Source organism: Leopardus geoffroyi, chromosome A3 (genome assembly GCF_018350155.1).
Source record: "Leopardus geoffroyi isolate Oge1 chromosome A3, O.geoffroyi_Oge1_pat1.0, whole genome shotgun sequence".
Taxonomy (NCBI): domain Eukaryota; kingdom Metazoa; phylum Chordata; class Mammalia; order Carnivora; family Felidae; genus Leopardus; species Leopardus geoffroyi.
The window spans coordinates 59566162-59580094 of NC_059336.1; the positions used below are offsets into that span (position 1 = coordinate 59566162).

The 13933-nt window shown below is 38.5% G+C and overlaps 1 protein-coding gene across 2 annotated transcripts in view; it reads left to right on the forward strand.

The window, feature by feature from the left end:
* Window positions 1-381: 381 nt before the first annotated feature.
* The window catches only part of LONRF2 (LON peptidase N-terminal domain and ring finger 2), a 45252-nt gene continuing 31700 nt past the window's right edge, over window positions 382-13933 (forward strand). Inside the window, exons 1-2 of one of the 2 annotated variants that reach the window (XM_045445720.1) lie at window positions 382-525; window positions 9803-9921. In XM_045445720.1, the coding sequence (XP_045301676.1) occupies window positions 9853-9921 (69 nt within the window). In that variant the 5' untranslated portion in view covers window positions 382-525; window positions 9803-9852. Of the gene's footprint in view, window positions 526-747; window positions 1593-9802; window positions 9922-13933 lie in introns of those variants that run through there. The other variant, XM_045445719.1, reaches the window with a different exon arrangement.

A 13933-nucleotide genomic window follows, 5' to 3' on the forward strand; every position in this document is an offset into this window, starting at 1 on the left:
TGGCTAATGATCACAGAAGGAACATTTAGTCCTTGCTTATATACCAATATAGCTTTTAACTCCCTCCTTCCAGCAACTTCTGTCTGTGATACTCTGCGTTAGGAGACATTTAAAAAAATTATATTTCTGCTTCCTAAATCAAGGGCACAGTACAACGTCGACTTGGAAAATCCCTCCTCTCCCAACACCTAGCACGGTATTCCTTTACGTTCTCTTTTAAAACTATTGTTCTAAATTAGAGTTCTAAAATGTTTCAGTCTAAAATTCAGAGTTCCGTTAGGAAGCTTGCTGGAGATCTGTTCAGTACCCACTTCAGGCTTCCCTGTCACTTAAGACAATTTCCTAAATCAAATTCGTGATGTGCTCGGTAACTGCCTCGGTTCTCTTTTGAACCGCGGCCACAGGTTGTCTCGGCGGCCAGGCCTCTGGGGAAAGCGGGAGAGAGCTGGGCGCCCTGCCGGCCGCGGACACCTGTTCCAGGCACGGCCGCGGCTGCGGGAAGAGAGCGCGCGGCGAAGGGCACGTGTAGGTGAACGCGCACGCACACACGCGCCCAGCCGCCCCGAGACGCGGACGTGGGGAGGGGGTCGCCGCGTTCTCACAGGCGGCCTGGGTTACATAAGCGAGTGGGGCAAGGAAGGCGCTTCGCGTGCGCGGGGGCTCGGGCAGTGCCTGCCTCGCCCCCGCCCGGGCCCGGTTGTGGTCCTGCGGGACCAGCCGCCCACGCCGCGTGGGGGACACCGCCGCAGCCTTGCTCCTGCCCGTGCCAGTGGTCGCGGTGGCCCGTAGCGGCCGCCTCCAGACGCGCGTGGCTCTCGGAGAAGGCGGCGGCCGCCGCGCCCCAGGCAGCAGAGCATCCGCTTGCCTAGACTTATCCCGTCCGGGCCTACGGCGCCGCAGGCTCGAGGCTATGAGCCCCGAGCCGGTCCCGCCGCCGCCGCCGCCGCCCCAGTGCCCCGGCTGCGACTGCGGGGAGCCTTTCGCCAAGCGCCTGGAGAAGGGCGATGAGGCCTTCCGCGCTGGCGAGTATGAGATGGCCGCGGAGCTCTTCCGCTCGATGCTGGCCGGGCTGGCGCAGCCGGACCGCGGCCTGTGCCTGCGGCTGGGGGACGCGCTGGCCCGTGCCGGCCGGCTCCCCGAGGCCTTGGGTGCGTTCCGCGGGGCGGCGCGGCTCGGGGCGCTGCGGCCGGAGGAGCTGGGGGAGTTGGCGGGCGGCCTCGCGCGCGCCCTGGGCCAGAGAGAGTGGCGGCTGCCGGCTGCGGGGCCGGGCCGCGCCCCCGAGGAGCCGCGTGGGGAGCAGCCGGCCTCGGCGCCCGCCGCGCCCCGTGATCTGCTGGGCTGCCCGCGCTGCCAGCGGCTGCTCCACAAGCCGGTGACCCTGCCGTGTGGGCTGACGGTGTGCAAGCGCTGCGTGGAGTCCGGCCCTGTCCGGCCGCAAGCGCGGCGAGTCAACGTGGTGCTGAGCGGCCTGCTGGAGAAGTGCTTTCCGACCGAGTGCCGTGTGCGCAGGCTGGCGGGCCAGGCGCGGAGTCTGCAGCGCCAGCAGCAGCCCGAGGCCGCGCTGCTCAGGTGCGACCAGGCTCTGGATCTAGGTAAGTCGGCCTTGGGAGTTGGCCCGCCGGCCTGCCCACCTGTCGACTGCAGGGGTGGGCGTGGAGAGCTTTGTTCAGGCGTAGGGGTTATTCTCTTGATAAAGGTGGGAAGATGAACCTGCACCCAGAGTGGCTGGTGTCAGAGGGCAGGTGCGCCCCGCTGGTTGCGTCTTTTACCTCCGCAGCCGGTACCTCCGCAGCCTTCCTGAGTAACCCGTAAGGCCAGGACTGTCTTTTACTCCCATCTCAGCTGTCTAGGAGTGGGAGGATGACCTAGTGTTTTTACTTGTCCAGCAGGAATGTGCAAATAACTAACACCCTAGAGGCGCACTAGGACCGTTGCCTTGTGATGTGGAAGGATTTGCTCTGGGGGTTTCGGCTAATGAATCCAGGAAGGATCGCCGTCCATTCTGCTTTTGCTACTTGTACGTTCTCTCTCAAAGGGCATTAGATGTCGTGTAATTAGCTTATTAGTTACATTAACTAGTGTGTGTGTGTGTTTAAGTTTTAAAAAATAACTGAAATCTGTGACCAGCACAAAGGATCTGATTTCCTACCCACCCCCCACTCCAGCCCACCTGTTAAGAATATGTAATTTAAAAGACCAAATTTCCTGTCATTGTATTTGATTCCCACTGCCATATGCTCTATTGACAGTTATTGGGGTGAAGTGTGTGTGGAGGGTGATTTGGCTTCACTGTTTTTTTACAGGTTGTATGTGATTTAAATCACTGGCCAAGAAGACTTGGTTTAATCTCTGTTACTAAGAGTCTTGTATGCTGTACTCATCCATTTTATTTTAAATTCACCTATATCTAAGTTGGAAGATGCTTTGTTGGAGTAGAACAGTTGAATTGCTTTATGTAAAAAAATATTGTGTACCATTTCTGCAGCCAGTATATTCCATACCTTAATATGGCTGCATGTTTCTGAACTTTTGTCCATCTTGTTCATGCACGTGCAAGGTGGAACAGCACTATCCAGTGGAAATACTGTGTAAACCACATATATGCAATTTTAAATTTCTAGTAGTCACATGTAAAAGGTAAAAAGAAGCAGATGAAATTTATCTTAACACTATTTTTTAAACCTATACATTCAAAATACTATTTCAGCATACCTTCAATATAAAAAATGATGGAGATTTTACTTTTTTTTTTTTTTAAACCAACCTTTCAAATGCATTACGTGTTTTACATGCACTGCCCACCCCAATTTGGGCACAAATTTTTCATCAGAAATACTTGCTTTATATTTAGATTTTTTTAATATTTGGAGTTGAAAAACTAGGTTGGCACATTGAAGTTCCAAATTAAAAGTTTTCCACTAGTCAATAGGGTATCAGGTTTCAAATTTAAGTTTCAGTTAATTAAAAAGTTAATAACTTTGTTCCTCTAGTCCCATTTTAGTTGCCCAGTAGCCACATGTAGCTAGTGGCAACTGTATTAGTGGAAATCTAGAACTTTTAAAAACAGCTGCTGGAAATGTAGAAGATCACAATACCAACTGTTGGAGAAGATGGATAAAATGAGGATTATCATATATACTGCAGATCTGCGAATTGTACACCTGGAAAATTGCTTATAGTATCTGAAAATATTAAATGTGACTTTTGGCCAAGCTGTTTCAACAAGGTGCATGTATATGTGCACTGAGAGAATTATAAGAATGTGCAAGAGTGTATATCCTTATTTAGAGATAGCCCTGAAGTAGAAGCAACCCACATGTCCAATAAGAACAGAATGAATGGCTAAGAAGAGAATAAATGCCTTTTCTAATACTGTATAGAAAGAAAGTAAACTGGCTACAGACACACACATTACAATGTGGACAAATCACAGACATAATGTTGGGTGAAAGAAGCCAAGACTCAAAGGCATTTTTATGATCTGATTCTATTTTTTTGTAAGTCCAAATACGCAAAACTATTATAGCATGTTGGAAGTAAGGGCAGTGGTTACCTCTGGGGGGGGGGTGGGCAGGGGGGACAAAATATTGGCAGATTGAATCCAGTGATACACTTAAAACACATCATGGTCAAGTAAAATGTCATTATGTAATCATTGTCAAATGTTTAATCGTTATAAATCAACCAGTGTAATTCACTGCATCTACAGAATAGAGAATGGATCTCTCAGGAAAGTTGGAATAAAAGGGAATTTCTTAATATGTTAAGGAGTATATACAAAAATCTGTAGCAACCATTGTAATGATGAAATGTTGAATGTTTTACTACTGAAGGAAAAGGTTGACAAGGGTGTTCACCTGCCATCACTGCCATTCATTCAGCATTGTATTAAGATTTTAGCTAGTACAGTGAGAAAATAAAAGGTATTAAGATTGGAAAAATAAAACTTACTATTTGTAGATGACATGCTGGAGTACGTAGAAACTCCAGAGGAATATTTGAACTGTTAGAAATTATAAGCAGATTATCAAGATTGTTGACTATAAGGTTAATATAGAAAGATCACTGATATATATACCTAGTAAAAAAACAAACAGAAAGAAAGCTCATTTATATAACAAAAATTCTTTGGAGTAAATGTTGAAATATCTGAAAGTTGTTCAAGACCTCTACACTGAAAATACAAAATATTTCTGGGAGAAATTACAATTGACTTAGATGGAAACATGTTATTTTCACAGATTGCAAAACTCAGTATTGATGTCAGTTCTGTGCATATGGAACTATAGATTGAGTGCATTCTCAGTCAGAATTTTAGCCAGGGGTTTTGGTGGAAGTTGATGAATGGCCAAGGCAATAATGAAGAAAAATAACAAAGCTGGAGAACGGATACTGTAAGATACGGAGACTTACTATAATGTAGCTGCAGTAACTAGCACAGAGTTGTATTGGCCCAAGTTTAGACACATAGAAACTGACTCTCACATACATGGTCACTTGGTTTGCTACAAAGATGCCAAAAGAATTCAATGAGGGAAAAAGGCTTTTAAATAGTCTAAGTCTGTTGCATATCCATTTGGTAAAAAAATGAACCTAGATGCCCACTACACACCATACATGGAAATTATAATCCCATATCTAAAATCATACAATATTTTCATGATTGTTAGGCAGTTCTTTTTTTTTCTTAAGACACAAAAAACATATCCATACAGGAAAAGATAGATAAATTCAATTTAAAATTAATAACTTCTCTTCCTCAGAGACCCCCCAAAGAGTGAAAAGGTGATGTGTATTTGCAATATATCCAAATGAAAATGCGAATCCAGAATGTTGAAAGAATGCCTACAGTTCGAAAGGAAAATAGGAAGTCTATCTAAATAATAGGCAGATTGAACAGATGCTTTGTAAACTGGATCTCAAATGGCAATAAATATATGAAAGGGTGCCCAAAGTAATTACTGACCAATTGAAAATTTAAACTAAAATATTACTACATGTCTTTCAGAATGATGAAAATGAAAGGGTCATGGTACCTAGTTCTGGCAAGTATTTGAAGTAATCGGGACTCTTGAGATTGCTGTGGGAAGTGCAAATTGGTACAAGTTAAGTATGTTTGGGAGTACCAAGTAAGTTTAAACATAGATATAACCTCTGGCACATTTCCACTCTTGAGTATATATCAAGTAGAAATTAATGCTTATGTCCACTAAAAGTAATATACAGGAATGTTCATTTCTAGATATATGTGCCAAAAAAACATTTAGATAACAACCCAGTGGTAGAATAAGTATGTAAGTCAAGTCATACAGTGTATTATGCAACAGTTTATTAAAAAGAAAAAAACTGAGACATACAGCAATGTGGAGGAATCTCACAGAATGATACTGAGTGACCTATACGAAAGAGTACATTCTATTCATATAACCCCATGCTAAGTTCATAAACAGGCTCAAGTAATCTAACGATAGACGTCAGATGGTGGTTCCCCTCAGGAAAGGTGTACTACCTGAGAAAGTGCACAAAGTAGCCTTCTTAGGTCCTGATCTGGGTGGTGACCATTCAGGTGTGTAGGTATATAAAAGTCAAGATACACACTTAAAATTTGTGGCCTTGACTTTTGAGTCCTACATCACTTTGAACAAATAACCTCTGAGGAGAATTGCTGTTTATTCTATTTACTGGGACCACTACATAGCTGTCCTTGCTTTATGTCCACTCATTCAGCTCTTTCTAAATAATACTTGGGATGCCTAGGTGGCTCAGTTGATTATGCATCCCACTCTTGATTTTGACTCAGATCATGGTCTCATTGTGAGATGGAGCCCTGAATAGGAGTCTGTGCTGACAGTGCAGAGGCTGCTTGGAATTCTCTCTCTCTCTCTCTCTCTCTCTCCCCCCCCACCCTCTGCCCACCCCTCCCCTCCCCCACTTCCATGCACATGCTCTCTCTCTCAAACTTAAAAAAATAACACTTGTACAGTTCTCTACTTCTCACCACTGTCCACTCATTTGACACATTTTACACCGGTAGCTAGCTCCCAACACTACGACAACTCTGGGTTGGAGTTGGAGGAGAACAGCCTTAGATTAACCCTAAACACAAATGTAGAGAGTAGATTATCTCTTCTCTTCCTCACGATGCCAGGTTCTCAGATTGTACTCTTTTTGACTCATTTCTCCATACAGGGGTTAATTGATAAACCCTTTGGATATTTGTGTCAGTTTCTTGGAAGGTGCACATGTGCGTTTTTCTTCCATAAGCTGTCTTCATATGAAGGATTTTAAGTTGCTTTTCCTCTTCCATTTATTTTTTTAGTGATTCCTCCATAAATTTTCTCAGTTTTACTAAGCTTAAGGCTTAATGGTTGTGAAATGTGTAGAGATTTATTAGAAATATTTTAAAAGATTAAATTATGAAGCTCTGGCTTCATAAATAGTAGAAGTCAACAGAGAAAACAGTTTGATTCATTCAGTGTCTGGATGGGAAGTGACTTTTTTGGACTTCATTAAAAATAGCCTTTAGAATGTGTGGAGTAGAGGCTTAAATGCATTTATTAGAAAAGAATGATTAAAAACAAATGCAAATGAAGAGTGCTTTTCACTGCAAAAACTTTGTCAAAATCAATTAAGGTAACACAAGTGTAAGCAAAGAGATAATGAAGAAAACATTAGTGAAACAAAAAGATTGAGTTGGTTAAGAAGTCAGAAGCTGGTTCATTACAAAGACCAACAAAAGAAACAAATGTTTGGCAAATGTAATGAAGAAGAAGCAAACCACAAACAGGAGGATCAGGAGTGAAGAAGTAGCAGAATTGCAGATGTAAAGGAATATAACAGATTTTAAAGCCTATAAAAAAAGGACAGTTTTAAGGAAACTATAAATTATCAAAATTTACCCAGGAAGAAATAAAAGCCTAACAGTGACCAAAAATAAATGAAATAGAAGTACTACTTGGGGCTTTTCTTTTGACAAACAAAACAAAACACTAAGATCAAACAAGTTTTAACAAACTTTCAAGGAAGATAAACTTTCATTTCAGATCATGGAGAGATATGGAAGATTTTTCATTGTTTTATTTTAGAATGCATGAATGGGGTAGAGGGGTAGAAGAGTTTTACGCAGGCCCATGCTGACATGGGGTCAATCCCACGACCCTGGGTTCATGACCTGAGCTGAAATCAAGAGTCAGACACTCAATTGACTGAGCCACCCAGGTGCGCCACATTTAATTTTATAAGATTTATATAATCTTGATATTATAATCAGGTAAAGCCTAGGAAAAATTTTGTAGACTAGTCTTACATATATACATGGTTGCCAAAATCTTAGTTAAACTTGTATTTGAATCCAGCAATATAATAAGAGTTAAGGTCAAGATGTGCTTATTCTAAGAATATAAGGATACTTCAGTATTAGACAAATTGTTCAATGTAATTCACTATAAGGACAGATTAAAGGAGATATATTTCATGTAATCTCCCACATGTTGAAAGAGCATCCTATAAAATTCAACAGCCACTTGTTATAATGCCTATATAGAAAACTAGGAATAGGAAGGAACTTACCTAATTTGATAAATATTCTCTGTCAAGAGTTTACAATAAGCATATTTCATGTTAAAACATTATACATATCCTTTTTCAAATTCAAGAATAAGAGCAAAATGTCCGCTGTTGCTGTCTCCCCTGTTACTGCAACGTGGGAGTGAAAAGAAACACGAAATAAAATTTAGAATGCCACAGTCAAAGCTGATTGTTAGCATATGATATGGTTGTTTAGAAGATTCAAGTGGGAGCAAGGTGGGAGAACTTCATTCTCACACTTGCAGCAAGTGTATATCTCAAGCTTGAACTATAGTTCTAGAAGCATTTTTTTGTTTGAGATTTCCAAAATCTCCAAAGATTATTTCTGTACTTGATAATGTATTTAACTGTGCAGTTTGAGGAGATTTCACTTAATCTTTAGTTGGAAATGATTAATCTGTAACTACATTTACTGTATAATGACATACTAAAGATATAAGAAGAATCTAATAGAATTCTGCAAATAACTCCCAAGCAATCAAATGCTCAATAAAAATTTTATGCTTGTGGATGGACATCTGTATTTTATAGTACCTATGTGTGTTTTCAAAGATGAAATATGAAAAATCTCATTACAGATCATAACCAACACATGAACATCTTCAATTTATTTTGATGATAGGGAACATTAACTTTGAATTTTAAGGAAAATGTTATCCCTTACCCAAATAATTCTGTTCCTGTACAATATCCTCAAGCTTCTAACTGGCCTGCAAAACCTAAAATATTTACTGTTTGATTTTAACAGAAAAAAGTTGTCGATCCTTAACTGTCACCAGTCAATGTTATTTTAAAGGATTCAACTTTTATTGTTAGATTCTCCTTTCTTGCCATTTCTTTCCTCTTTTTCCCATTCTTTTCCTTGGCATACATTGCTCTATGAAACACATATGCAGCGATAACACAGTTACAAGTAGTGGCTGTAATATCTTTTTGTATGATTTGTTATGCACACTTGCTCAGTTACCTACATAAACTAAGAGGAGATGTAGTGGCATTTGCAAAGTTCCAAGTGGCTAGTTTGAGAAAGAGCCAAGTTCAAGGATTTGGAGCAAACTGAAATGGGTATTAGGTAGAGAGATGAGAACATATTTTAGGTACTGAGAATATTTCTTATCAATTAAAATGAAATGCTATAGCTGTATTACAAAGATCCTGCAATGACTATAGAGAGTGAACCAGGTCCAGCAGTATGAAAAATGGCTTTCATGAGCTCTGTCACTTTTCCATGGTACCTTGCCAAGTCAATGACTTCATATACTACATATCATAGTTCATAAGAGTCACTCTTGGCCTTTGCATAGCTAGGCTCTGTCCATAGTCTCATATGAGCAGTTCTCAAGCTTGCATCTGTTTGAGGACTCTAGGGAAAAGGCAGTTATTTTTTCCCTCATTTTCCCACTTAACATACTATAGGTACAATTATGATGACAAGTTCACATCCATGCAGTTGTATAGGAAAGCAAATTATGTGCTTTATTTTTTTTTAGTTTCTTAAACTATTTTATAAAATGTTTATTTATTTTGAGAGGGAGAGAGAGAATCCCAAGCAGTCTCCATGTTAGAGTGGATCCCAATGCATGGAGCTTGATCTCGTGACTGTGAGATCATGACCTGAGACGAAATCAAGAGTCAGACACTTAACTGACTGAGCCACCCAGCTGCCTGTTAGTTTCTTGAGCGTGAATTTCCTTGTGTAATTTCAAAAAATTATTTTCAATCTTTTCATTTTTAATATGTAGTTATAGCATTAGGATGCTTCAGCATTTACTCAGTATTATTGCAACTTATTTGTACCTAGTGTCTTTTTCTGGGTGCATTTCAACATTTATTTATTTTTGAGAGTCAGAAACAGCAAGCTGGGGATGGACAGAGAGAGAGGGAGACACAATCTGAAGCAGGCTCCAGGCTCTAAGCTGTCAGCACAAAGATCATGAACGGTGAGATCATGACACGAGCCAAAGTCAGATGCTTGACCGGCTGAGCCACTCAGGTGCCCCTCTGGCTGCATTTTGAAGTCTTGCCAATCATCTGTTTTCCTGAGAGAAGCTGTGTAAAATATATTTATCAAGTTACTAAACCACATTATAATTTGAGGGAGGAAGTGTTTATTTTGCCTTTATATTTACTTTCCAGTTTATTATTTTTAGTGACTTAAAGATTTGTTTTTAAATTGTAGTCATTTTAATTTTTTTCTATTCCCTGTGTCTTTCAGTTCCTAGAGATAATTCGTTATTGCTGCTGCGAGCAGAGTTGTATTTAACCATGAAGAACTATGAGCAGGCTCTACAGGATGCCAATGCAGTTTGTCAGAATGAACCTCTCTTGACTAAGGTATTTGTATTGGCTGGTTTTAGAGATAAGAAATGTAAGTTTATGGGATTTTCTTAAGAATAAACTAAGATGACTGTGATGAGGTACCTACACACAGTGTATATATCTATCAATAATAGCAATGTGGCAATTCACTTCATGATAAACCAACTCAGTTTAAAAGATCAAAATGTTCCCAGCTGGATTTAATTAAGAAACACTAATTTAGATTATTCTTAGGAGATATTTAGCCGAATGATATACCTTATATACTAAATAAATACATAAACACAATGATAAAATTGGATAAATTTGTGAGTTTAGGGGAAATGTTTAAAATTATACTTTAAATAGGAAGATTGTAAAATAATCATGAATAAAAGGCCCTGCTATGCAGGGAACATATAAATGTTGTTAGTGAAAGGGTGAATGTTTTGTATGTATTTTGGAATAATTTTAGTGTCTGTGTTGGAAAGTTCTAATATGTCTGTGATGACACAGAATAAGCTTTGTTAATGTAATAACAATAGCTTAAGTTGCCCTTGAAGATTAAGAAGCCACATAATCAAAGTTGTAGCTTTTTTCATGAATCTCTGGAATTTTAAACCCAAAAGGGGTTTTGAAGTTTTAAAGAATTTGTGATGAAATTAATACCAATTTCATACTCTATTAGCTAGTAATTAAAAATATTTTTGTCCCGCTGTATTACTTTTTATCATTTTCATTTTAGAAACATTGAAGAGGCATTAACCCAGGTTAATAGAAAAGATGCCCTTTCCTTCCTTCCATCCAGCCTTCTGTTCTTTAAAACAAAGTGTTTTCAGATTAGATTGAGTGTTAAATTGGAATTAGGGATGAGCCTTAGGATGGGAAACAAATGTTTATTGGACCAAGTCCAGAAATCTGTATTGTTGCTTGCTTGCTTTACTAAAGACATTTTCTCCTCCTTTTTTGATGACTTTTCTTCTATCCCTTGATCTGTTAATCTTCTGAGCTAATTTCATCATCAGTGACTGAGCCTTAATTGTTATGAATTATAAGCTTAGTATTTCTGACTGACAGTAGACCTGTAGTAACCTGTGAAGCTAGTTTCTTCTCCACAATATTGGCCTTTCAGCTAAAAACTTGGCAGTGTGTCTGTGACAAAAGACAGACTTCATTACTACAAAGTTACATAGATAATTTTAACTGTAAGAGACCCAGCAAATGCATCATTAGCTTTTGGGATTTTGGTCCTGTCTTGAGAATTTGTTGCAAATATGTGGGCCTCAATTCTTGATAAATGCTTAGTAAAGAACAGCTTTAGCAGAAATGTACCCTGAAATAACTTTAAGATGTGAAGGATAGAAATTTGTTTCCAGGCTAACATCATAACTAAAAGATTAGGGCAGAAGCAACATTGTTAAGTATGTTGAAAGCACTGAGGGAAGGATGAGGTTGTCCAACTATGGCTGAGCTGAGATGGAAGCACTTGTAGAATCAACTGAGTTTTCTGTTGGGGGCTACCAGAGCAATGTGTTTTATCCAGGCAAAACTATTCTTTCAAGCTACCAGCCATGGCTGATACTGATTCACAACTTTTGGTACAAATGGAGGTAAGTTAGTGCTAACAAAATATTTGACCACATTCAGAAATATAAATAGGCATGTGATGAGTTTGACCTTATCTAAATGGGTAAGCATACCTGTGCTTTTTAATGTTCATAGAATCCTATGCTGGTAAAACATGTCTCAGTAGATTTCAAATCATTGAAATCTTGAAGAATATACTGACAATAGAATGAAAAGAGTAATCAATGATAGTAAAATATCCAGGAAATCCTTAAATATCTATTTTTTAATTAGGTCACCTTTAAACAATCCATAGAACAAAGAAGAAATCACAAGGAAACCAGGAAATATTTTGAAATCATTGATAATAAAAGCACATTATATCTAATTTGTCATGTGCAACTAAAGCCACTTTTTGAGGGAAATTTGTAACATGAATAAATTATTAAAGAAGTAAGCTCTCAAATGAGTGATCTAAATTTCCACCTTAAAAAACTAAGAAAAGAGCAAATTAAAGGTAAGCAGAAAGAACAAAAAAATATGTAGAAGAGATTGGAGTCGATAAATGGAAGACAAAAAACAATAAAGAAAAGTCAATGAAACAAAAACCTGTTGTTTTTGAAAAGATCAATGAAATTGATATATCTCACCAGACTAATCAGGAAGAAAGAGAGAATGCACAGGTTACTAATATCATGAATGAAAGTGGAGACATCACTATAGATCCCACAGATATTAAAAGGATAAAAAAGGAACAGTTTTATGAACAACTTTGTATTAATACATTCAACAACATAGAAGAAGTTAACAAACTCCTTGAAAGACACAAACTGCCATTATTCATTCAAGAAGAAGTAGATAACCTCAATAGCCCTATCCCTATTTAGAGAAATTAAAGTTGTAGGGGCGCCTGGGTGGCGCAGTCGGTTAAACGTCCGACTTCAGCCAGGTCACGATCTCGCGGTCCACGAGTTCGAGCCCCGCATCAGGCTCTGGGCTGATGGCTCGGAGCCTGGAGCCTGTTTCCGATTCTGTGTCTCCCTCTCTCTCTGCACCTCCCCCGTTCATGCTCTGTCTCTCTCTGTCCCCAAAATAAATAAACGTTGAAAAAAAAAATAAATAAAGTTGTAGTTAATCATCTCCCCCTGCCCCACACCAAATATCAGGACTAGATGGAATTACTGTTGAATTCTATCATGCATTTAAGAAAGAAATAATACCAGCCCTTCAAAAATTCTTCTGTAAAACAGAAAACGAGGGAACACTTATTTTATGAGAACAGCATTTTTGTAATAACAAAACCAGGCAAAAATGTTAAAAAACAAACTTCAAACCACTATCTCTCATTATCTCATTTGAAAATCAATTTGTATTGGCAGACTGAAAAAAAGCAATAAATGAAGCTAAAGCACTTGATAAAATTGAACATCCTTCATGTTAAAACTTTGAATGAAATAGGAAGAGCAAGGGATTTCCTCAATCTGGTAACGAGTATCTATGAAAAACCTTACAGCAAACATCATACTTAATGGTAGGAAATGGAATGCCTTTCTACTGAGACCAAGAAAAATAAATATGTTTGCTTTTACCACTTACCAATATGGTACTTGAGTTCCTAGCCAGGAAGGTAAAGCAAAAAAAAAAAAAAAAAAAAAAAGGAAGAAATAAAAGGCATACATAATGGAAAGAAAAATGTAATACTGTCTATTCACAGTTGACATAACTGTGAGGAAATCTCAAGAAATTTATAAAAAGCTTGCAGTGTACAAGCTGAATATGCAAAAATGAAACCAATCATATTTCTACACACCAACAAGAAATAATTGTAAAAATGAAATTTTAAAAATAATATTGTTAAAATAGCTTAAAAAAACATGACATGTTTAGGGATAAAGTTAACGAAGTCCCTAAAAGATCTATACACTGAAAACTATAAACCATTGCTGAGAGAAATTAAGTAGCACTTAAATAAGTATAAATACATACTAGGTTCATGGATCAGAAGACTCAATTTTAGTAAGATGACAAATTCCCCAAATAAATAGAGCTAATTTGCCAAATTCTGCAAAGAAGCCTACCAGAATTTTAATCGGTACTGTGTTGTTTTTATTTGGGGAATTTGTCCTCAATGTATATATGTATATATGTATATATGTATATATGTATATATGTATATATGTATATATGTATATATGTATATATGTATATATCTAATTACTCATTAGTACAAATTATATACATATGTATGTATGTGTGTATGTATGTATATGTCTGTGTGTATTTATGGAAATACAAGGGAAAGAATAGCCAAACAATTTTAAAATATAAGAATGGAGTTCCAGGAAATATACTACTTGATTCCAAGACTTTCTATAAAGCTAAAGTAATGAGAATTGTGTGATATTTGCTTAAGAATAGACATAAGATCACTAAAACAGAAGGCAGTCCAGAAATAGACCTACACATAAATGGCGAATTAGTT